The sequence below is a fragment of the Muntiacus reevesi genome, chromosome 20 (genome assembly GCF_963930625.1).
Source record: "Muntiacus reevesi chromosome 20, mMunRee1.1, whole genome shotgun sequence".
Classification (NCBI taxonomy): domain Eukaryota; kingdom Metazoa; phylum Chordata; class Mammalia; order Artiodactyla; family Cervidae; genus Muntiacus; species Muntiacus reevesi.
In genome coordinates, this window is record NC_089268.1 from 13,094,409 (window position 1) to 13,120,801 (window position 26,393).

The window sequence follows — 26,393 nt, forward strand, 5'->3', positions numbered from 1 at the left end:
AATGGGCAGCAACCAACACATGGGCCCTTATATTTAGGTCAAAGATTTATATACATAAATATATATGCTTTCTCTTTTCAAAAAACATTTGACTCAAGAACCTCATCACCCCCAAAGAAAACAGCACCTTCTCCTTCTTCCCATAGGTCGCTTTCTTTACCTGCTTCTTCCCCGGCCCAGGCGAAGGAACTTTCAGCCCCGCCTCCCAGCTCGTCCAAGCTCCGCCTTCTCGGTTCACCTGTGTGCCCAGCCCCTGACGTCACTGTTCGGCTTCAGCGGCCTGCAGGATTCTGGCTCCCGATTGGTCCGTCTCCCACAGCCTGCGCAGCCCACCAATGGCAGCGGCGGTGGGTTGGGGGGTGCCCACATCCAAGATGGCGCCCCCGGGAGCTGGGAGCGGGTGACCGGCAGCGGGGAAGCGGCCTGAGCTGGCCCTGCGATTGCGGGGTCCTGGGGGCATTTCGCTGGGTAACCCCCTGGCCCGCCTACAAGGCCTTCCCCGGGCCGGAGCAATGGCCGCCGAGAATAGCAAGCAGTTTTGGAAGAGGAGCGCCAAGCTGCCGGGGAGGTGAGCCCAGGACGCTGAGAGGAAGAGGAGATTGGACCAAACCCTTCCAAATCCTAAGCCCTAAATTCCGCGGGCCTGGGGCGCCAGCGATCCAAGAATGCTGGTTTGGAGAACCTGGGCGTGGGGCGCCGGGGAGCTGGGACTGCCTGGTGGCGGCAGGACGGCTGTCAGGCAATGGAGTGGGCGGCGAGCTTTGGAGATGGTTGGGTGTGGGAGCAGACCCGGGTCCGGGGGCGTCGGGCTCTTGAGGGGCTTCCCTCAGCCGGGAGGTGGCCGGAGTTCGCGCATAGGGGACAGTGGAGTTGGGTGAGTAATCAGTGTTGGTTCTGGGTTTGGAAGGCTATCCTCAGAGGTGCTTCTCACTTTAAACAGAACTCCTTCTTGAGGGGGCGGGGGTCTTCACCACGCACAGGTGGTTGTTTGCACGAAGATGGCCCCTTCACTTGCTCCCCCACTTCTGCACGTACGACTTTTTCTTCTGGACTCCTAGAAAGGTTCTGGTGGGAGCTTGAGACCGTCTGCGGGGGTGTGGGGGGGGTGGACACGAAAAGTGAGGAAAATTCTTCAACTCGACCTCACTTAAGATGTCTTGAGTTGGTCCTTTCCCATTAGGAATTATTACAGGGTAACTTAGAATCGAGATGATTTCTTTAGCATTTTGTAAGGATTTGTCATACCCCAGTGGCCTCTTCTCCTCTGCCTGGTAATGTACTTCTTGTGCAAATGCATTAAATTCTTTCATTCTAGAGTTGTTTAGGTGGAGAACAGATTATTTCTAAAATAATCTCCAGTCCCTCCCCACCCCTTTTTGGTATAGGTTGAGACTCTTAACAATTGTCCATTCATCAGTCTACTGTTGGTTTATAGTTTCAATTTGTTTGGGGGTAGTGCTGAGAAGTAAAAGGAGTGTATGTTTCAGTCTTAAATTTAAGATTTTGGCCAGGCACAGTCTGTTTGATAATGAAATTCATGATTGATTGTACCCCATGTGCTACCCTTCCTAGCTGATTGATAAAGGGATAATCCTTTAAACCTGTAGCTTTTTTGGTTTGTTTTATCAATAGCAAGAGAGAAATCAGGGTCAGTGGTGGCTATATAGTGGACTTATTTATCGATAGGATCCTGTTAGACAGTCGGGGATCAGTTTTTCTTAATATATTAAAAAATAGGGTAAGGGAATTCAGAAATAACTTCAGATTGAAATATGGAACAACAGTGCTAATGCTTAAGACTTCTATGTTTTTAGATAGGCACCACTTCCTGCCTACTGATTCCTTTTCCTTCCTGGTCTAGGGAGCTCTCCAATCTGGCTAACTGCTGTTCTCCGGGGTTTTCCATGGTGAGATCATTAAATTTTGACATCAAAAGTGATCATCAGAATCTATGGGAAAACTGTTAAATCAGGAAGCAGTATTTGAGGTGTGGGACATGGCATAGTCTTTTTGTGCCTACCAACTGCTGGTTGTTACTAACAGTTTTTATTTTCTGTATTTCCTCTTTTGGATTGTAGAAGCAGTCATCTTTTTTGCAGAGCACTACTTTTTTGTGAGATAGGAAGAGGAATCTTTTCAGTTTCTTCAAGTTTGTGGCTTCCTTTTTCATTTTGAAGAGGAATATGAAAGGATAGAGGAGAGAACATTTGAGTTCTGAAAGCTTTGGATTATTATTGGAGTGTTATCTGTGTGAGCAAGGACAATTAATCTCTTTAAGCCTCAGTTTCCTTATCTGTGAAAAGAGGATATAAATACTTCCTTCAGGATTCCTGTGTGGTTTGAATTAAACATCTTATTTGTAAAGAACCTAAAACAGTATTTATTTCTATTTAGCACATTATAGTTGCTCAATAAATACTAGTTATTAATATTTCTGTTATTATTAGAGAAAGTATACATTTAAAACATTGTTTCTCTGATCCTCATTCCAGTAAGAGGTATTTATGTTCGTTGTTTATCTTAAGACATTAAAATGTTGCCATGATTCATAATGGTTTTTAGTACCTTGCTTGTTGAAGAGAAATATTGCTCAACTATGTGCTTTTAGCAAGGAAGCCCTAGGAGCCCTTGGTTATGGGAGAAAATAAAAAAGTGCTTTGATGTAAGGAAAGTATTAGTACATTTTCTCAAGAATAGAACTTTTGCATTTGTACTCTCTCAGTCATAGTGAAGAAAAACTTTGTCTGGGTGGAGCAGTGACACAGATAACTGTCTCGGTCCATGGCAACTTAGAAGTGGGGCTAGCTTCCTCTTTGCAAATTGAAAGGTAAAAATCCAAAATGATAGCAGATGACTTCCAGTTTCTTTGATCATGATCCAGCAACCTTAATTACAGCAAATAGGAATTTTATGTAGTAAAATAGCCTCAAGTTCAAAACAAATTAAACATCCTTTTGTGAAATAACAGCTTTATTGAGATAATTCACATATCATAAAACTTTACCCTTTTGAAGTATATAATTTGGTGGTATTTAGTATATTCATCTAGAGTATAAATGGTTTTGTGCAGCCATCATCACTAATTTCAGAGTATTTTCATCACCCCAAAATGAAACCTCATATCCATTAGTAGTCACTCCCCCTTCCCCCCGCTTCCTCTGGCCCTTGGCAACCACTGATCTTTTGGTTTATATGGATTTACCTATTCTGAACATTTTGCATAAATGGAATAATGTAATAAGAGGCCTTTTGTGACTGGTTTCTTTTAGGTGTAGTGTTTTCAAGGCTCATTCTTGTTGTGGCATGTATCAGAATTTCATTCCTTTCACGGCCGAATAACATTCCTTGTATGTATGTACCTCACTTTGTTTATCCATTCGTTGGGTGATGGACGTTAGAGCTGTTTCCACTTTTGGGCTCTTATGAATAAAACTGTGAAATCCGTGTGCAGGGTTTTTTGTGTGAAAGTATGTTTTCCATTCCTTTGACTATATGTAGAAGTGGAATTGCTTCATATAGTCATTTGATGGAATTAAGCATTTTTATAAGTGCTCTCAGTTATTCATAAGAGCCCCATGTGCTTAATATATCAAATGGTCCTTGTGTGGATGCCTAGGAAGGCAGGAGGCAGTATGTACCATGTGGTTAAAAATACAGGCTCTGGAAACTTGAAACTAGTAGATAAATAAGTTCTGGAGACTTAATGGACAGCATAGTGATTATAGTCAACAACACTGTATTATAATCTTCAAAGTTGCTAGGAGACTAGCTCTTAATTGTTCTTACCACAAAGAAGAAATGTTCATTATGTGACATGATAGAAGTGTTAGCCAATGCGACGGTAGTAATCATATTGCAGTAGAGCTGTCCCTCAGTGTCTGGGAGGGAATTGGTTCCAGGACCCCCTTGGATACCAAGATCTGCAGATGTTCAAGTCCTTTATATGAGGTGCATATCTATGGGTTTTGCATCCATCCACAAATTCAACCAACTGTGGACCAAACTTCAGAGAGAGACTGTAAGTGTACCGAACCAACAGAATGTACATCTTAAACTTACACAAGATTATGTGTCAATTATATCTCCAAAAAGAGAGAAAGCGTGGAAAAGAATGCAAGCTCTGGAACCTGACTACCTGGTTTCAAATCTCAGCTCTGCCGCTTTCTGTGTGACCTTGGGCAAATTACTTAACCTCTTGGTGCCTTAGTTTCCTCCTGTAAAATGAGGGCTGAGTGAGTACCTTATAAGGCTGTTATGAGAATTAAATGAGGTAATGCATAGAAAGTGCATAGAAGGTACTCAATAACATAAGCCATTATGAAAATGCTAGTTGTGATTACAGTAGCTTCTATTTTTATTTGTTTCTCCTCCTTGCTCTAGTTTCAGAAACTTGAATTGAAGAACTTTGATCAGTGGCATGTCTGGAGCCCCCCAGTGAGTCTTGGGTGGAAGAAATACTGCCTGTTGTTAATTAGGCAGAGGGTTTATGGGAGCACAAAAGAGCCTAATGCAGGGTCACTGTGACTGCCAGAGGTTCATTAGCAATGAGGGGTATGATTTTGAGCAGTGCTTCTCAAAACTTTAATGAGTCACCTGGAGGGGCTTGTTAAAACATAGATTGCCAAGCCCCACTTCTGAATTTCTAATTCCATCCATCTGAGGTGGAACACCAGAAGTTGAGTTTCTGAGAAGTTCCCAGAGGGTACCACTCCTGCTAATCTGGGAGCTGCACTTTGAAAACCACTGAGAAAAGAGCCTGAATTAGATTGAAAGAAACCTGATTTCTGATGCTGGATGCTTTTCCCTGGTGGATATTGAACAATTTTTTTTGGCCACACCGTGTGGCTTGTGGGATCTTAGTTCCCGGATCAGGGATCAAACTTGTGCCCTCTGCAGTGGAAGCATGGTGTCTTAACCACTGGACTGCCAGGGAAGTCCCTGGATACTGAACAATTAATGCATCTCTGTTTTGCTGTCTAATAGCATCTCTCACGTAACGCATCCAAGCAGAACTTTTGATTTCCACCTTTGCCCACTCCTGCAAATCTACTCTGTCCAGTCTCACGTAAATGGTCCAGTCATTCACCAAGTCCCTCGGGCCAAAAATCCTAATGTCTTTCATTCTGTTTCTCTTCCTGCTACATCCAGTTCATTAGCAGGTTCTGTGTTGGCTTGTCAGAGTATATCCTGAATATGAGCAGTTCTCATCACTTCTACTCCCTACTTCCAGGATCAAACTGAGTCCTCTCTTGCCTGGACCACTGCTGTACCTTCCTCATTGGTCTCCCTGCTGTGAGTGGGGGCTTCCCTTGTGGCTCAGCTGGTAAAGAATCTGCCTGCAATGCGGGAGACCTGGGTTCGATCCCTGGGTTGGGCTGTGAGTGGAGTCGGTGCCCCTAACCCCCGTTGTTCAAATCAGCTGTAGTTAAGAGTCTGCTGCAGTTAGTACAAGGATAGGCCACGAGGTCTTTGACTGGGGTAATGGCAATAAAGGACAAGTTTGGGACTTGGTAAATCCCTGGACTTGGGGAGTGAGGGAGAAAGAGGGGCTGAAGGGATGTACCCTCAGGTTTCTGGCTTAGGTGGTCAGGTAAGATTGTGGTGTCCTGTCTTCAGAAAAAGTCACAGTTTAGGACAACATGCTAACTACTCCATGTTCAATTTCCTTATCTATGAAATGAAGTCTGGATTAAGTGAGTTCTGAGGCTGTTACTGGTTCTGAAGTTGAATGTTAAACTTGCCGATTCCAACTCATGTCACTGAATGTTTCTCTTCTGCTCTGCCAGTCACAGAGGCATGATTGATAGGTAAGAATAGCTTGGGGGTGGGCAGAGAGCACTGAAGGTAGGTTTTTCTATCTTATGCTTTTGAAAGTGGTGAATTTCTGGCCCCACCGCACGTTTGATTGTCACGAAATTATAGAATGTTATCATTCAACCCTGAAAGCACTGCTCATGAGGAAACCGAGGCCCAAATCACACTGCAAATTTCTTGACTCCTGGTCCACACTCTGTTGCTGTCTCCCCCTTCCCTCAGTCTCTGCTAAGATGGTAAATAACCCTCTGTCCAAGCACCTCATCTGGTTCAAGGGTATGGACGCTCCCAGTGAAAATGTGGATGAGACTTGGAATAGAACAGACAAATGTGAGCCAAACCCTGGCTAATTCCCCACAGTCTCATCCCCAATCCTTCTAGGAAGGGCTGCTCACTCTTTTTTAAGCAAAAATGGGCTTCCCAGGTGGTACTAGTGGTAAAGAACCTGCCTGCCAATGCAGGAGACATAAGAGATGGGTGCTCAACCCCTGGGTCAGAAGATCGCCCGGAGGAGGGCATGGCAACCGACTCCAGTATTCTTGCCTGGAGAATCCCATGGACAGAGGAGCCTGGTAGGCCATGGTCCATAGGGTCGCAAAGAGTCAGACACAACTGAAATGACTTAGCACATATGCACGTTTATCATTAAAGTCAAGGAGCTCTTTTAATATTCAGTGACACTGAGAAGTGTCTGATCCCTTGAATTACTTAGGAGCCCGTAGATTTTTAACTGAAACCTTCTCTGTCATTTGGTCATTTTTCATAACATTAAAGAATCTGATAGTAAACTCAGTGTAATGGTCCCAGCCTGTCTGAGCAGGTACATTACAACCTATTCTTAGCTTGGAAATGCTTTACTGATTAAGTCAGTGACTAGGAGATGCCAAATTACCTCCGCAGCAGCGTGGATCCCCAGTTCTGGAAGACTTCCATCGAGTGAGCGTGTGACCCTGCGTTGATTGCCAGCGTGTTTGGCTTCAAAGTGAATAGCTCTGTTCCCCTGTTTGCTTTAGCTCCTCTGCCAGTGCTGAACAAACACCTGTTGATCTTTTTTCCTATCAGGCTTTTTGCACTGTTCCAACTACGGCAGCCAGCTATGCCAACACGTTCTGCAGTGTTGGTTTATTGAGGGGAACAATGGAGGTTGACCAAGACTTTTGCTTCATTTTTTCCTTTCTTGTGGCACAGCCTGTGCCTTCTTTTCTCTGTATGTGCACTTTGGTTTCTCTGAGATACAGTGTGACTGCCTCTTCATTTTGAGGCGTAGCTAGACAGGAGTCAGCTTAAACAGAGGCCTGGTTCTCCATCGTCCCAGGCTTGGCTCACTGAGTTTTGTTAAGTCATGCTCTGCCAAGTGGTAAGGGGACCACAGAAAAGACATGGCCCCACCACTGCTGTGTGGAATCTGACAGTACTTGGCAGCTCATGGAGAGGATGCTCAGTGTTATTGTCTTTCTGGTTTTTCCACTTAAGCATATGTTACTTTTGTAATCAGAAAAACTGAGAAGTGGAGCTGGGTGAAAACACACTGTTGAGTGAGAAAAGCAAGACGTAGACCGATATGTACAGTGTGCAGTCTTTCTTGTAAAAGTTTTAAAACATAAAAAAAGATACTGCATGTTTGTGGATACATGAATATATGTAAAAGTATAAAGACAGACGGGAAGGATTTTGTATCCACTTGAGGATAGTGGTTATCTCTTGGGTAGGCAGGGAACTGGGTCTGGGGACTGCACCTGGAACTTCGGAAGTCTCTTTAACACTTTATTAAAAAAAGAAAAAGAAATGTGACAGGCGTTAATTATTTGTTAAGTCAGAGTGATGGGTTCGTGGGTGTTTGTTATATCTTTCTCTATACTTTTCTTTGTTTTTGAAAATGTGAATTAAATGCCTTTTACTCTTGTGGTAAAGCAAATGTTTTTTAAATGTGTGTTGGAGAAATCAGCCAGCCAGCCATGAAATTAAGTAAGATTTAATGTAGCTTTTTTGATTTAGCATCCAAGTAAGTCGTAAATACAGTGTGATGCCATTTATATGAAGTTTATAAAACATGCAAAACAATATTCTATATTGTTTCGGGTTACATGCATGGAAAATATAAAAACAAAAATGAGGATGAAAAATGCCAGACTCCATGGTTTCCTGAGAAGGGTTGTGCTGGGGTTTCGACTCTATAATATCTTATTTCTCATGTAGGTGTTGAGCACCTACCTGGGTATACTTTATATTATGCTCTAAATCTAGTTTACTTAAAAAATAGTTTATTCTTTAAAAACAATATAAGCCTTAATTTCTGTGTTTTAGGGAATCAGTGAAGGCATGCATGGGTTAGTGGATGCTGGGGTAGGTTCAGAGAAGGTCTCATGGGGCAGAGGGTGTAGAATTTGAAGGACTGTTTCAGGATGGATAAAATTTTTAAAGTGAAACGGGAAGAAGAGCCCAGCTTCATGTTTGAGGTTAGGGTGTGTGGAGACCAGCCTACTCAAGAGTTGAGTTTGGGTCTAGTAGAAGAGTATTGTACAGGTTGATAGGTGAATTATACATGCCCGGAAATTGAGCACCTTAATCACCAGACTCTTTCAGTTTGTCTTCATTTAGTCATTTGGGCTTCTCTTCCTTTTCTAACTTCTTGCCTCTCCTTTTTGAGATTCAGTAAGCTGATAAATTATCCAGAGTGTCCCAGGTACAGACACATTATTGTTTAGTTCAGGAATATGTTAATTAAAATGTTAACAGATACATTATGGTTTTAGTTCAGAAATAAGTTCAGTTTAGACTCTGATACCTTTGCTGATAAAGTCCGTATTTTATCTTGGCCTTTCTGGCTATGCCAGCACGCTGGGCTGACGTCTCTAAAAAATAGTCTACAGTGATGTTAAGGTCCTTTTCCTGGGTGATTATTGATGGGCAGCTCCTAAACCTGGACCATTAGGATTGCTTTTCTTTCTGCTGTGTTACTGGCAGGTGGTAACACTGTTTCATGGAGAGAATCTAAGGAGTCTTTCTTATTGTGCTACTCAGTCACCCAACCCAACTTTCCCAGTAACATCTTCCTGCAGAGCTTATCCTCTGAGCTTTATATTTTGCTAACACAGAAGCTTATGGACTTAGAGAGTTCAAGTGCACTCATCTTAAGAATATTTGCAGATGCTGAGTACAAATCAGTTGCCCTTTGGGTTTTCTAGTTTGTTTGTGCTGTTTGTTTTGTCTGAGCTTTCTCTCCCTAAGCCAAACTTTCCTGTATTCTTTAATCCTTCTTTTCTCTCTTCTTTTCCTCTGCCTGGGAAACTGTAAACACATTCAAGTAGCATTGTCTGTATTTCTGTAATAGTACTTGTGATGGTTTGTTTACAAATTACTTAACAACCTTCCAGAGATGTTCAGAAATCTTACTACTAAAACGGTCAGGGCCCTAGTCATAGCTAAAGATTTATACAAGAATATTCCCTTTGGAATCTTAGTAGAAATCAATGTGAAAATGACCAGATTAACTCCATTTTTATTTAAAGGCAACTTTAGGATCACATCTTTATGTCAAAGTAGGTACTTAGTAAGCCTACTTGTTCTGTTTTCTAAATGTTAGTAAAGAATAAATTACAGAAATCGGGGGGAGGGAGAAAACCATTTCTTAAGCGCTGAGTGTATGCCAGGCAGCATTTACCTCATCACCAGCTATTATTGCTTAACTACCTGTAGGAATTGTGCTGAAGGACTTTTACACGTTATCCCATTTAAACTTCCCAGTGCTCTTAAGATTGCTTAATTTATTTCTTTTTTTTTTTCCATTTATTTTTATTCGTTGGAGGCTCATCACTTTACAGTATTGTAGTGGTTTTTGCCGTACATTGACATGAATCAGCCATGGATTTACATGTGTTCCCCATCCCGATCCCCTCTCCCCTTAATTTATTTCTTAGAAAGGTGATCATGTATACAATACTAATTGAGAAAGGTATAAAAAGGTTTGCAGTGAAAACTTACTCTCTGCCACAGGGCCCTCCAATCATCAGTTCTACCTCCATACCACTGCTTCTGATGTCTTATGTGTTCTTTCAGAAATATGCTGTAAATGCATAAACATAATCATATATAACTATGTGGATGTATTTTATTTTAAAGATTTTTTTACACAAAATGGAGTTATTACTTTGCATGTAATTCTGCATCTTTTTTTCAATGAGTGTTTCATGTCAGTGGGTGTAGAATTGCCTCATTCTTTCCTTTCTTTTTCTTTTCTTTTTTTTTGCTGCACTGGGTCTTAGTTGTGGCATGTGGAATCTAGTTCCCTGAGCAGGGATCGAACTCAGGCCCCCTGCATGGCCAGTGCGGAGTTTCAGCCATTGGACCACCAGGGAAGTTCCGCCTCATTCTTTTTAACAGATGTACTGTAGTTGATTTTACCAGTCCCATTGATAATAGTCCCTTTTCTTTTAATAGATAAGTTCAACCCATATATATTTATTGGAGGGACTGATATTTTTGGTTTTAGTTCTATTTTTAATATTTTCTTTTGAAAAACTTTCATTATCAGGACTGTACTTGCTTTGGGAGGTGGGTATATTCTGGTGTAGGTTCTGATGATTTGAAAGAGTTATCTTGTTATTCTAGTGATTGTGTGTAAGTTTATACCATGTTTCTTCAGACAGTGTCTGTTGACTCCCTACCATGAGTAATGATGAAATTAGTACTATTTCCTGCCTCCTTCCCACCTGCTTTTAGTTGATTATAGTTATTTTTCTTAGTTTTATATCTTTAAACATACCTGTCTATTAGGGCATCAAAGAATGAGATGGCTGGATGGCATCACCCGTGCAGTGGACATGAACTTCAGCAAACTTCGGGAGATGATGAGGGACAAGGAGGCCTGGCGTGTTGCAGTCCATGGGGTCACAAAGACTCAAACACGACTGGAAGACTCAACAACAACAACATACCTATATATTGCTTGAACTACCAGTTATAAGTATCTTTTGAGCCTTGTCAGTAAAAGATAAGGAAATCAGTCTACTTATTTCAGTCCACTTTTCCTCCATCCCACTCTAACCTTTGCCAATTACATTATTTTTGCCTTTTCTTCTGCAACCAGAAAACCTCAAATTTAAGGCTCAGTCTTTACAAAGTTTTAAAAATTTACGTCCTGATCGACTCTTACCTGCACTGGGTCTTGGTTCTACGTGGGGGCCACTGCTCAGCTGTGGTGCAGGGGCTTCTTTTGTTGCAGAGTCCAGGTTCTGGGTGGGCAGGCGGGCTCCAGGAGCTGCAGCGTGTGTGCTCAGTAGTTGCGATTCTCCGGCTCTAGAGCTTGGGCTCCATGGTTGTGGCAGACGGGCTTAGTTGCGCCGGGGCGTGTGGAAGCATGTGGAGTCTCTTCAGAACAGGGATCAAACCTGTGTCCCCTCCATTGGCAGGCAGAGTCTTGTCCACCACCAGCCTTTTGCCATGCCATAGTTTCTCCATTTATTATATTATTAATTGAAGTTTTTCCTCTAGTAGTTTCTTCAGGAAGGAGTCAAGGAAACCAGATTCCCTGAGTTCTTACACGCTGAAGCGTGCTTTTCTGTTGCCTGTGTGCTTAAAGCAACAGTTTGGCTTGGTATACAGTTATTTCAGGTTACTCTGTTTTTGTTGTTTTTTTAATTTATTTATTTTTTCATTTATTTTTATTAGTTGGAGGCTAATTACTTCACAACATTGCAGTGGGTTTTGTCATACATTGACATGAATCAGCCTTGTTATTTTTTTTAAACTGTGAACTACTGTAAAAAAGTACATGAAACAATTGTGTGGTATGGTAACTTGATAAGCTTGATAAATAGTCAGAAAGTGAACGCCCCGGAAGCCCCCGTGTCTGTTTTCTATCATACCTCCTTCCTTCCCCACCAAGAGATAACCACATCCTTTTATGTTAACCACTCCGTGCTTCCTTTATTGTGTTACTAGTATGGATGATCCCTAAGGGATAGAAATCATTTTTGCCAGTTTGTGAAATATGTATAAATAGAATCACACAGTATTTACTCTTTTATTCTTTGCTTGTTTTTTTTGTTCAATGTGACATTTGTAAGATCCATTCACATTACTTGCAACCTTACTCCATTTATTTACATTGCTGTAAAGTGTTTTATTACATGAACACATGGAAGTTTATTTCACTGTTGATAGACAGTTGGGTTATTTCTAGTTTGGAGCTAAAAGGATCCATAATGCTATCAGTTCAGTTCAGTCACTCAGTCGTGTCCGACTCTGTGACCCCATGAACTGCAGCACGCCAGGACTCCCTGTCCATCACCAACTCCCGGAGTTTACTCAAATTCATGCCCATTGAGTCGGTAATGCCATCCAACCATCTCATCCTCTGCCGTCCCCTTCTCCTCCCACCTTCAATCTTTCTCAGCATCAGGGTCTTTTCAAATGAGTCAGCTCTTTGCATCAGGTGGCCAAAGTATTGGATTCAGCTTCAACATCAGTCCCTCTAATGAATATCCAGGACTGATTTCCTTTAGGATGGACTGGTTGGATCTCCTTGCAGTCCAAGGGACTCTCGAGAGGCTTCTCCAACACCACAGTTCAAAAGCATCAATTCTTCGGTGCTCTGCTTTATTTATAGTCCAACTCTCACACCCATACATGACTACTGGAAAGACCATAGCCTTGATTAGATGGACCTTTGTTGGCAAAGTAATGTCTCTACTTTTTAATATGCTGTCTAGGTTTGTCATAGCTTTTCTTCCAAGAAGCAAGCATCTTTTAATTTCATGGCTGCAGTCACCATCTGCAGTGATTTTGGAGCCCGAAAAAATAAAGTCTCTCACTGTTTCCATGGTTTCCCCATCTATTTGCCATGAAGTGATGGGACTAGATGTCATGATATTAGTTTTCTGAATGTTGGGTTTTAAGCCAGTTTTTTCACTCTCCTCTTTCACTTTCATCAAGAGGCTCTTTAGTTCTTCATTTTCTGCCATAAGGGTGGTGTCATCTGCATATCTGATATTATGAACACTTTTATATGTATTTCCTGATACACACATCTTTGTCTCTCTAAAGACATATATATATGTCTTTGGTCTTAGGGTGTTATGCCCGATGTCCAAATCCCCGAGTGGGAAGAAAGAAGGCTTCTAAGACAATGCAACTCGCAAAAAGGGAAGTTTATTACTGACTCGAGTCAGGGCTCCTGCCGCATCCAACACAGTGGTGCAGGGTCAGAGAGCCCCAAGCCCCAGCTGTTACACCAATTTATAGGGTAAACATAAGCAGTTGGTAGCTGGCTTAAGCGGATTGGTTACATGTTTGCAAAGCAATTTTATTGGTCCAAACTTTAGCAGGCTTTTGTTCAAACTTAGGCGTTTGCGGGCTTTTCAGCTTTCCCTCGACATGTTCCCTTTGTTCCCTTTTGGGCGCCTGTTGATTGGCTGACTCCAGGCGGCCTGATGGGGGTAGGGAATCTTACCATTTCAGGGGAAACCAAAACTTAGGTCCGGGCCACCTGTCATAGTGTTAGCCCTGGCAGCCTCACATTCCCCCTGTCTTTGTTTTTATGGACGGCCCAATCATGGGTCTTCTATATCATCTGTGGGGACAGTCGAATATTGAGATCTGAGTAACATTAGGGGGACGGACAGGCAGTGTGTTTTTCTTAACAACTCCCCCTTGAGAGACTTCATACTCAAGATGCTTTTTGGGAATTGGGGTGGAGGTTTCTTTTTTTTGTAACTTTTTCCTGCTGTGCCTGGGCGTAGACCTGACTAGCAGAGCAGAAGTCTCTCTATACCTGACCTAAGTTGGGGTGTTTTATATCTGAAACCAGCTTTTATTCTTGTAATAACAGCAACTTAGTTTGAAACTGTTGGTGCCTCTCAGAGGTAAAATAGACAGGGGCCAAACTGGAGACATAACACAATGGTCATCACTGGTCCCCAGAAACAGGAGGCACCGCTGGGATGATTGGCTGGTGGTGAAGCAACAGAGCTGTGCTCCAGAAATCTTGTGTTTAGTATGAAGTTACCATCTTCCACCTGGGTGGGGGCTCCAGTTCTGTAGAAGAACTCAAAAGACATTGTTATGCATATTTTTTTGAGTAGGAACCAGGACCCGTCTCAAGGCTGTACCATCATTTGATTGTTTCCCCTCTGTTTTTGTATTTCCTCCCTTCTCTGATTGGCAATTGTTTGAATCTACCCTTTGGAACTCAGGGAAGGTCAAGGAGGCTGAATAAAGCCTGTATTTTACAGTACAGCAGATCTGTACTCTAGAGTCGCCACCCCGCAGAGTCCTGTTCAATTTTAATTTAGGGAACAGGGCAACTATGACTGTGATAACTTTTTGTCAGAATGGGGCATAGGACCGCCTCAGCTTGGAGAAGAGACACTGAATTGGAAGTATTCTTGAGTTTCAAGTCTTAGATCTGAGCCTTGTATGATTAAAATCTCAATCCCTTGGTCTGCCATTTTGTTGTAACATACCCAGTTAGTAGTAGCTGGAGAAGAGATAACTGAAGTTTTAATAGACAAAGTAAATCTCTTTTTTTTTAGAAGAATAGGCCTGAAACCCAGTCTGGAACCTGGCACTTCAGGGAGACTTGTAGCCAGGTGGCCAGTTGCCTAGTTTTATAAAAAGTAAGGTAGAAGTTACTAGCTTCCAGCAGACATTGTTTTGAGAATGGTGGCATCTAAGCCTGACACGACTCAGAAAACTCAAGTGTTTAGCAATACAATGTCTAATCTGAAATTACACACATAGTAACACCTGGTTGTTTCTCAGGATGTCTGAACCATAGCTGAGTACTCTATTTTGACCTTTAATTGTAAAATTTTTCTTTAATCTGCGAAAGCAGATGGCACCGTTAATGATGTCAGTGTTTCTCTAGGTATGAGAAGATGCAAGAATTGGGACTCATAAAATCTCTTGAAAAGATCTAACTATCTGAAGGCCTGTTCTGCCAATTTTTCCCAGAACACGGAACGCCTCATTCTTGATCTTCACCCTGAACTCCTTTCAGGGCCGTTGAAAGTAGCAGTTCCAGTGGCCATGATATAATCGCTGTCGATGTAGATGGCAAGTGTCAATCTTCAGTTGACAGAGCCCCTTTTTGTTTATAAACTTGACCACAACTTTGAGGGGGCATTTCAGGACTATTTTATCCCATGGTGCTGAGAATGTCCATTCTCAGGTTTGGCAAAGATTTTGTCGACCGGCCACTCAATGTGCTATTACTGGACTAGGCCATAAACAGTATCTAAAATTCTCTGGACCACCTGTCTTACTAGCCTCTTGGTCCAGGAAAACATTCCCTCTTGTTGCTTTTTCTCATATCTAGAGTTACACTGTCATCATCATCGATCTCATAGGGAACTATATATTATTTTATCAGAGGCCTCAGTCACACTTTAGGCACTGTAAGAAATGACAATTTTGTAAAACAGGTGAAATACAAAGAACATAGCCAGCAGTATTAGTAAAGTCACAAGTAAGACTTAAGAGCTTCCATTAGATGTAGCCCAGTATATCTCAGGTCGTCTGACTTAGTCTACTCTGTACGAATCTTTATCTTTCAGGGAAATTATACATTGGCACCACCATCTATAAGGCACACAGCCCAGTTTTCTAGTATTACTAGACTGATCATCTTTAGTATGATTTAATTGTTTTTAACACAGAGGAGACTTTAAACCTAAATTACCATAGCCTGGTGTTATCTGTATAAATCTATCTCATAATTGTGGGAGATTTCTTTTTCTTTTGCTAAAACTTTTCTTGTTGCTCTGATTGAGCTTGAGGAATAGAAAAAGGCTCAAATTTATAGCCAGAGTCAGAGTAGGTATTATTAATTGACCCAGTGAGGGGATCCCGTCTGGTAGTATCATAGTGACCTGAATATGACTATAATTTTTTTAAGTAAATTTTCTCAGGGCCAACCAGTTAGAGTCTTGTAGTAGAGAAATTTACCAAGGTAACCCAGAACTAGATACAGGTAATTGGCCACAAACCCAACAATTGGATTGATTTCTAAAACTGGCATAGAATCAGGCCTATGATAGAAAAGCATTTGATTTATATACAAAGGTCTAAGAAGTCAAGAGAACACTATAAACGATTATACAAATCAGGTCCAGCATCTTGAACAAGCTGTCTACCTCTGAAGTCGTTGTCTTCTCATCCTGGTGTGGTGTGTTTCTCCTGTTTGAGCATCATTGTAAGGTGAGATCAGGTCAGTTGTCTTCTCTGTAGACCAGTCCAGTGTAGGGGCCTTTGGAAGTGGGAATTAATCTAAGAGTTAATTTCCCTTCAGTTTCATTGTGCATGAGCTAGTAAAGAGTACTTGATAAAAAGTCCTTCCATCCAGGTTGGAGACAGTCTCTTAAATTATGTCTTTTTCCAGTCCTGGTTGCAGGTCATAGGGCTTCTGATCTTCATCCAAAGATAGATTACTGAAATAAGTTTCAGAAACAAATTTTTACATTAATATCACATAACAGAATTGATCATAGACTTTTTATTTTGCTGAAACGCTTATAGATCTCAGACTGAACTTTTAATATAAAACAGGGCTGGGAAACTCATACCACAGGCTTATCACAGATTTTGCCTGACAAATTTAGGTGAACTCTTTTCTTTTAAGGTCTCAAAAATTCCTTGAGATTTTTGTACCTGTTAGTGAGATAACCTTCTTAGCTCATTTGATAAACTTACTGGAAACCTAAGAGTTTCAAATTTCTGGAGGAGTCAGAGAGAAAATATAATTGTTTTGTTTATAATGTGTAATTTTACCAAATTATTTTTATAATTAGTTTGAGAGGAAGGTTTTCCCTACTCCCAGAAAACACACGATTTAAACCTGTAATTTCTCAGATAGAAACCATAAAAATTATAAGCATATTCGCTGGTTCATTCAGTCCTTTGTTAACTTTTGTGAAGTCATCAGGTTTTTCATCAGAACACCAAGACATACCAAAATGTTAAGAACTCCATATAATTTTTAGGATATCTGTATTAGTAATTTTACCATACATTATAACATGAGCAGATTTATTACTCATTTGATAATCTTTTTCATGTAATTTAACCAACCAACCAAACAGTTTAATATCTCTCTTTGGGATGTTTCAGGGGCCCTCTGAAGCACCCCAAAGTTAGCTAGAGGTCAAAGGAACTTCAAAAGAATTCGATTCAGGAAGTTTTATTGAAAAGATCAGTTAAAAGCTTTAGAACATTTGGTCAGATTCAGTCAATGTTGATGGGTGTATCATTTAGCTTGTTGATATGTCACAGTGGGCGCAAATACCAAGGCTCAAGGTCTAGTGAAAGTCAGCTCCGCCATCTTGGAGCTAATTGGCTCTAACCAGTTTTCTTATGACCATGTCATTCCTAACAAAATCCATTTATTTAACTAATTGTAATCTAATTTTAGAAAATGCTGATCATACATAACTCTTTTTTGTATTTTTTTTTTACACTTATTTTTATGAAAGCACACTTCCTGCTTTTCTTTAGCAACCAAGAGCTAACTTTTATATTAGCATTTTATAGATTGGTGAGCATAAATACCAGTGATAATTTTTAAAACCCTTGTTTTCTTAAAACATTTTAGGATGGCATCAAACATTATTCATTTATAGTCTCAAATCTCTTTAGTTTTTCTGTAAAAGGAAATCAGTGTTTAGTAGTAAATGTTTCAAAATCTTATTTCATTTGGAAATGACCTAATTACTTAATAGACTTTCAATACTTAGTTTAGCAAAACCCTTAGAAATTCAAGTTACACCAATCTGGAGAAACTATTTTAAACAGATATTCTTAAAGAATAATTATTTTTAATAGAGTTTATATACAAATTCATACCTCATTTACATTTTTTAGAAGTTTTTTTACTTGAGGTAATTTCCTTGTCGACAAACTTGTAACAGGTATAATATTTAACTTATATTAAACCTAGGTACAATGAAAACATTTCACTTGATGTTAATTACTCTAAGACATGTCTATATTAGATAGGTCAACAAACAAACATTAATATCAGGTATTTAATACTGAATATTTCTCAGTTCACCTAAACCTGGAATTTATTGTTTAATTTAGAATTATTTGATTTGTAAGCGCTTACCCTTTTTTAAGCCAATTAAATAGAGCTCATTCACAAATTAACCTAAAAATATTTTCCAGAGATAAAGACATATCAAAACATATTTAGACAGACACAGTGCAAGATCTGTCTTCATTTTCTAAGTTTGGTCATGAATTAGATATTACAATATAAAATTTAAATAAATAACATTTTTAAAGGCTTCTTTTTTTCTTTTTCTTCTCAGCCTCAGGAGTTAAAGATGGTCTAGATGAGTGTTCTTGAGAGCCCTGGTCTCAAGGCACAGGGAAAGAAAATCAAGTTTTAGGAAAATGGTGGCAGGTCTAAATGGTGGCCAGACAAAGCAAAATAGCCGTCACAAATCACAACACAGAACAGAGTTAAAACACATATAAACCTGGCAATCCTCATCAGACACTCTCTTAAATACAAGAATACAGTCTCTCAGAAAACCTTTTATAGAGACACAAAACTTCAGATGTCTTCAAAGATTTCAAAAGGTGGAAAGGAAGCCAGGTTGAAAGAAGGAGGAGGAGGAGGACCAGAGACAATGCCGGCACACACACAAACACGGAGAGCCGAAGACAAACACACGGACAGACAAACATCGGCCGATAACATACCGCTGGTTTTTCGGGCCACCTGAATTCTCTTGCCTCCCGGTAGCAGGTTCACCTTACTGAATGGCGTCCACTGTTCACCAGACTTGGGGTCGGGAGAGGAACTTTCCTTCCCGCAGAGCCGGCTGCCTTCCAGCACGTCCGCTGGCCTCGGCCTTACGCCAGCTGGAACGTTTAATCCGTTCCCCCCTTTATAGAAAGCTTTCTTCTGTGCCAGATACCTTCCTGCTTCACAGCAGGGCCTCGGATTTACACTGGACTTTCCTGTCCTGCCTGAGCACCGGTGTTATTATTTATCCTTCCCCTCTGTCCTGTAAGTGTTCTTTTCTCCCAGTCAAGGGATCCCGGACAAGCCCCCAAATGTTATGCCCGATGTCCGAATCCCTGAGCAGGAAGAAAGAAGACTTCCAAGACAATGCAACTCGCAAAAAGGGAAGTTTATTACTGACTCGAGCCAGGGCTCCTGCCGCATCCAACACAGTGGTGCAGGGTCAGAGAGCCCCGAGCCCCAGCTGTTACACCAATTTATAGGGTGAACATAAGCAGTTGGTAGCTGGCTTGAGCGGATTGGTTACATGTTTGCAAAGCAATTTTATTGGTCCAAACTTTAGCAGGCTTTTGTTCAAACTTAGGCATTCACGGGCTTTTCAGCTTTCCCTCGACATGTTCCCTTTGTTCCCTTTTGGGCGCCTGTTGATTGGCTGGCTCCAGGCAGCCTGATGGGGGTAGGGAATCTTACCATTTCAGGGGAAACCAAAACTTAGGTCCGGGCCACCTGTCATAGTGTTAGCCCTGGCATCCTCACAAGGGGATGCATATTTTGTTCTTCCTCAGTTAGCCTAACTTTTTCTAAGTGGTTCTGTCAGTTTACACCCCTGCCAGCAGCTCTGAGAGCCCCTGGCTCACTCCTCCCTTGATTTGTGGTGCGCTTCACTGTCGTGTGGTCCAGGTGGTCCTTTGGGGTAGGCGATATTCCAGTTTTACAGATAAGAAAGCGTGTTCAAAGTGGTCAGGTAGTTTAGTGAAAGTTTATAGTGGATGCCACAACCTGCATTTGAACTGTATTCTTTCCAACTGTAAGCCTTCCCATGCTGCCTTTACGGATAGAACTTCCTGATAGCTGCGTAGGGAAGATGAATTTTTTTTTTTTTTAGAGAGTAGGTTGCTGTCCTTTGGCTTGGGCATAGTTGTTCTTGGAGGTAACCTGTTTCTCAGAGTCCCTTCCAATGTTGTGATCAGGTGGTACTCACCCAACACATCTACCTTCCTGACAACTTGTGTTTTCCTTTTTTTCCTCGCTTTTAGCATCCAGCCCGTGTATGGAGCACAGCACCCTCCTCTGGACCCTCGGCTCACCAAAAAGTAAGTTATTTTTCCTCTCGTGCATGGACTTCTTCTAAAACCCGTGGAACCCTCCCCTACTTTGTAGAAGTGACAGTTTACGCTTTGACCTTTTCTAGCTTCTCCTCTGTTCTGTTTTGGATGAACAGTCTTCTTACCTCTAAGCAGTCTGTCACTAAGTGGAAAATTAAGTTACATCAGAGATCTTTTTCTTATGTTGGAAGTTGGTTTATATAGGGTTTGTCTTTGTTCCATGAGAAGGTCTTTGTTTGGTAAATATTGTTCTAAAATTGGCTGATTGATGATCTTCTGGCTTCTGGAGACCATGCTTTTGTATATATAGATAGATAGACAGATACACCTCCCCTCTTCCTTACTTACTGAGAACCAGGACAAATAGAACTTAACTATGGAGCTGGCATTCTCCAGGTCCTTTTTCTCTTTGACACACTCAAGGAAACCCAGCCAGACAGTGGAGTTAAAAGCTCCCTAGAGTCTATTTCTCCTAGTAAAATTCTAATAAATTATTTTCAAACACAGAAGAGCCATAGTTAAATCCCAGATGTGTGGGTGTGTATTCATGCCCCCAATTATCACTTTATCACACCTTTCTTTCATAGGCCATCGTTCAGTCACAATAAGTTTAAATGATGGGTCATCTTCTCACGTGTTCTAAGAACTTTGGCCTCCCTCTTTTTGCAGGTTTAGAGTCTTACCTCTAGGAAAGCTGTCATTCATAGTGAAAGCTGAATGATTTAAGAAGTACAGGAGACCTAGATTTTCATCCTTCTGGGGCCGGTGTCATCATAGCCACCCTTTCTTCCTTCATAGTCAGTGGGGAAGTAAAGAGAATGTACATTAAAGTATTTTGAATACCTAGAAAAATACCTTACAAATATGCATTATCAATATTTTAATATTCTTTTAATAACTTAGCTGAATGTGTGGTGAACTTTTCTCTAATTCCACCAACCCATTCTTTTTTCAATTTGGCCAATATGTAGAAGGTACAGTTGAGGAACAGGGAGGCCTGGCGTGCTGCGATTCACGGGGTCGCAAAGAGTCAGACACGACTGAGCGACTGAACTGAACTGAACGGTCTTCTGAAATACTGTGAAGCATGACTGCTGTTCATTTCTGTAAAATGCAGTTTCATTTTGTTTTTTTAATCAGGTATCGCCAGTGTAAGCTTTCTGAGGGCTGGGACTTTGTTTTGTTCACCAGTGTGCCTTAACACCCAGACAAGCAGAAAAGAAAATTCAGTAAATGTTACTATAAAACATTTATTGCCCTTATTTTAGGTCCTAAGGTACTAAGTAAATATTTATGGAAAGGAGGAATGAAATCCCTCCATTTACTTAGATAATAGGTTTTTCTTTAACATTTCTTAGTATGTATCTTGTATTAGATCTTCTCAAGGGAATACATGTTTTCTGGGCTATTTGCATGATATTTCCATTAAGCATGATGAGTTCTGTTTCCCAGTTTTACTCACAGTGAACTGTTTGGTTTGTTGGCCAGTGGGGCAGGCACTGTTAATTACCTACCCAGCCGCCTTCCTGGCCCCTGCTTCTTCCTTGCTCAAGACCATAGTTTCATTCAGCTCTTGAACAGGCAACAGTGTACTTGGAGTAGGCATCTGGGTTAGTTTAAACCTTTTATAATAATTCCTTGGTATTACCAGTGACTAATCTGTGATGGGCTCATCTCATTGGTTCTGGCCAGTGAGCTATAAAAGAAAGTCTCCTGAAGGAGGGTTTTTTAGCAAGATTTTCTTTTCCAGTCAGTGAGAGATCATTTTGTGAAGAAAGCCACATTCTGCCTCCACTCACATTGTCTGCTTTTGCATGTGTTAATGTGAAAATAAGGTGCCAAAAACTGTTAACAGTTAACTTGTAACCTGAGGGAAAGACAAGAGAATTGTGGAGACACCAGCTCAGTACCCTGACATCACGGTCTTTATAATTTAAGTGTCAGAGTTGAGTATTCTGTTCCTTTTAGCTAATTCTGTTCACTGCCAGGATTTGTCCATGTTTGTAAGGCATGTAAGGGATGTACTATCCTATTTTATGTTTGGTTCAGAGTCACCATACCTTGCCTGCACCTGTCATCAGCTGAGTTTTCCTTGAAATCTGTATTTAGGATGGGTGTTAAAATATCACCATATCCCAAACTGCAAAGGCAAACTTTATACACTCTTGTTTTGCACCTGTTAACAATATAAAACCATGAATGTTTCCACTGGTCATTCAGCAGAATTGCATTCATGCGACCAGTAGAAGTAGTTATTTAGCTCTGTAATTTGGGAGGAATATAATTGTCACCGAATAAATTGCGTCTCCAATTTTTTGTGTGTGTGCACGTGGTGGTTTGGTATTAGCACTCTACAGTAAGAGATAACATGTGGGTCTGCACTGGACCATTTTACAATTCCAGATTGTTACTATAAAACATTTATTGCGCTTATTTTAGTACCTTTGTTGGGACATTTTTATTACTTTCTCTGATACATGATTATCATTCCACTTTAGGCCATTAATTACTGAGTGGTTAATCCTCATCACAGCAGAAGCCTTCACGTTGGATCTTCAATCATCTAAGCTGCACAAGCACAACCAGTCATTCCCCGTCTGTGTGTATCGACTTCCATTTGCCAAATTATTGCCATTAGTGGTAACACTGCCTGCAATAATTTTTATTGCTCAGATAAAACTAGTCTTACCGCAGAGTGGCCCCATTGGCCACCTGATGGTATGACAGGCTTCTAAATTTATTGTTTTCTGAATTGATATTCTAGTTCTGAGTTATAATTCTAGTTCACGCAAAGCCCCTCTAGTTATTGATATAACTGGATTTACCAAATTCCCCACTTGATTACATCCCTTACCAGTGTCAAATAAAATCTTTGTCATATTTCTACTAAGTGAACAGCCATATCAGTAAAAACAGTATAGTATTAATCCAATTACAGAGTTATTGATCTTTTGTTTCTTAACCCCTATAACATGTAGCCACTCTCCTCCAAAATATCCTTTGGTTTGTGTTATCATTTAACAAGTTATTAATCCTCAAACAACTGAGTTTCTCTTAATGGGTCATTCATTATGTGTTTGTGAGTTTTGAGTGTCACTTGCACTTCTTGAATCTCTTTTTATGCATCACTTACTAACCCCATGATCTTGGGCAAATTTTACTCAACCTTCTGACCCTTAGATTCCTCATCCATGAAGTAGAAATGATAAGGCTTACCTCACAAAGTTGTTGTGAGGATTAAATGAAGTATCTTTGAAAGTGCTTTTTAGACTATAATGTGGCATACAGCTGTTAGGAGGTGTCTTTACGAGGCCAGTTTGGTTGTAACTTTGGTGTAGTTCTGTTTAAATAATTTTGGTTAAACTTGAAGCCACGCTGTGGCATTATCGTGCCTTGGGTTAGTTATCGGTTAAGTTGGGACCGTGTTAAAATGAGGCAGCCTGTATGCCAGAGGCACTCCCAGCTCAAATCACCTGGATTCGCTTCTTACTGTGACTGCTGGGGTCAAGGGGAAGAGAGAGATTTCTCCTCCGAGGACCACATCCCCACACGTGGCTTCTTCCCGTTCCGGCTACCAACGCATACAGCCTGTTTCATATAGAGAGCAGAGCCTCCCTACAGAGAGTTCGGGCTGTCAGCCGCGGACACATGGGAATTATGGCTATGGTGTAATGGTAACTCCTCTTCCCAGGCTGCAGATCCTAGTCATCCTCAACTCGATTCATCTTTTTAACCAGTTCTTCCAGGCCTAGAAAGTATAGGCAGGTTCTACAGTCAGGTAGACCTGGATTTGGGCCCAGACTTTGCTGCCTGCTCATGACCTCAGGAAGCCTCAGTTTCCTCATCTGTCTATAGGAATAATAGTAATAGTACCTCCATAGGCTTATGAATGAGCCTTAGTAAGAAAAATGGCTGTGTATAAATGGTAGTATAGAGCCTGGCACCTAGTGAACAACGAATAGTGTTAACTACCATGTATATAAGGGCTTCCCCGGTGGCTCAGTGGTAAAGAATCTGCCTGTCACACAGGTTTGATCCCTGGGTCAGGAAGATCCCCTGGAGAAGGAAATGGCAGCCCACTCCAGTATTCTTGCCTGGGAAGTCCCATGGACAGAGGAGCCTGGCAGGCCACAGTCCATGGGGTCACAAAAGAGTTGGGTACAACAGCGAAACCATGTATGTATGAAGTTGCGTTATTCCCTGTGGAGAACAGTATTAATAAACTTAGAAAAGCTTAGAAGCTTTTAAATCTTCCCATCACTGTTGCAGGTCTGTAGCTCTTTCTGCTTCCTCTGAGAGGTATCTCGTCACTGTCACGCTCCTCTTTTTTTGTTTGTTTTTGGCTGTGCTGCGTGACTTGCAGGATCTTACTTCCCTGACCAGGAGTGAGTCTGAGCCCCTGTAGTGGAAGCACAGCGTCCTAGCCCCTGGACCACCAAGGAATTCCCTCCTCTTTCATTCTCGAGAGCGGTTCTTACAACCTTATTCTGTCCTCAGACTCCTTCCCCTATAGGTGATGCCAACCCCCTCCTCCACGAAGGTCTCTTTCCTAAGGACAGAGCTGACTTCTTTAACTGGCTGATGACTGAGTTTGGGCTCTTCTGAGGTAGGTGTCTCTAATTCCTCGCAGACTGTAAATGGGCAGCTTGGACTCTCGTGTCTTCTCACCACAGGGAAAGGCAGCCTCTCCTTCCTCCCTCCTCTCCTCTCCACTGTGTTGGAATGTTTCCTTCCAGTGTCTACTTGCAAAGTGTTCATCTGAGTAATTCCAGTTCTTTTTTTTTTTTAATTCCAATTCTTATTCTAGTTCACTTATTTTGAACCTTCATCTGCTTCAAATGTATAATGAAAAACTCTAAATGCATAAAAAGATTAAAGGAAAAAGATAACAAACTCTCATGTACCCACCACTCAGCTAATTTACCTTCTTCACTTGTGTAGAAAGTTCAGCATCTGTCAGAACCCGACACTCAGCATGACCCACCTCTTGGTACAGTGTTTTAATCCTTTCCAGGGTGTGCATATTGCTTCATCCAGTGTTAGACTAGCAGTATCCAGTCTGTTCTTTGACTTGATTTAAAATTCAGCTTGATTTTGAGCCTCTTGATTCATGGTTTATTTAAAGAATTCTTTTTGGCCCATGCAGAGTGGCTTTTGGGATCTCAGTTCCCTAACAGAGATTGGACCTGGGCCCACAGCAGCGAACGTGCCAAGTCCTAACCACTAGGACCTCCAGGGAATTCCCTAAAGAATTCTTTTTTTGTTTTTTTTTTTTTAAGATTTTATTTACCAAAAGCATTTTGAATTGGGGTGTAGTCAGTTAACAATGCTGTGGTAGTTTCAGGTGAACAATGAAGGAACTCAGCCATACAGCCCTAAAGAATCCTTAAGACTTCAAGAGGGTATTTAGGAAACATCAACCAAGAGGAAAACAAATAACAACCTTGCCCTCCCAAGCACTTCACATCACTGTTGGATTCAGCATGCGCAGTCTTGAGGTTCACATGGTCTCCAAGGAGGAAAACAACATCGTCCTGTGCTTTTTTCCATTCTTTTTTGATGGCAGCTCTTTCTGACACATCTGCCTGTTTGTTCTTGACAGCGGACCCTCTGAGGTGACTATTGCAGGCTGTGGATCTGGGTCCCCTTTCACAGAGGAGAACCCGTCACAGTGACGAGTCCAGAATGTACAGCCTCAGCGGGTCTGCAGAGGAATAGTTTACCTCTGGCTCCTGGGTGGATTTCGGATGAGCAGATTTTTGTGCTGCATTGCCTCAGTTTTATTTTTTTTTCCAGTAGGTTTAGAAGTACTCTTTCTTTGGGGATTGACGAGAGCCAACAAAACAACCTTTTCCAGTGATTAATAAAAATAGTATGCTCATTGTAGAAAACATGAATAATTCAGAGAAGGTATAGAAATTAAGTGTCACTTATCATTCCGCATCCCAGAGATAAACAGTGTTAATATTTCTGATCGTTTTCTTCCTGGTCTTTTCTGTGCACATACTTTTTAAGAAATATAGAGATCATAAAAAATACATAATTTTGGTTCAATTTTCACTTTATTGAGATCACTTTCTAGTGTTATTAAATAGCCTTCACAATATGATTTTCAGTGGCATCTGGTGGCTGAACCATAGTATATTTCATCGTTTGTAATTTCTAGATGTTTATGTTTGCAGTTTTTAACCAAAATGCATAATACCATTATAAGCTGTTTCAGATCACCTTTGTTTGACTCTCTGATTCTTTTTTTCTTCTTCATACTTTAAACTTTTTATTTTGTATTGGAGTACAGCCGATAAACAATGCTGAGATAGTTTCAGATGAGCAGCAGAGGGACTCAGCCATACATATACATGTATCCATTCTCCCCCACACCCCCCTCCCATCCAGTCTGACGCATAACACTGAGCAGATTCCATGTGCTACACAATAGGTCCTTGTCTGATTATTTTCTTATGATCAGAGATGATGAGTCATCTTAAGGCTTATGGTAGGTGTAT

At 41.1% G+C, this 26,393-nt stretch overlaps 1 protein-coding gene across 3 annotated transcripts in view; it reads left to right on the forward strand.

Annotated features, from left to right (window-relative positions):
* The first annotated feature begins 373 nt into the window (after nucleotides 1-373).
* TBC1D22B (TBC1 domain family member 22B) overlaps nucleotides 374-26,393 on the forward strand; it is an 80,511-nt gene continuing 54,491 nt past the window's right edge. For all 3 annotated transcript variants that reach the window (XM_065912834.1, XM_065912833.1, XM_065912835.1), the window contains exons 1-2: nucleotides 374-568; nucleotides 19,819-19,875. In XM_065912834.1, coding sequence (XP_065768906.1) covers nucleotides 513-568; nucleotides 19,819-19,875 — 113 coding nt within the window. In that variant the 5' untranslated portion in view covers nucleotides 374-512. The remainder of the gene's footprint in view (nucleotides 569-19,818; nucleotides 19,876-26,393) is intronic.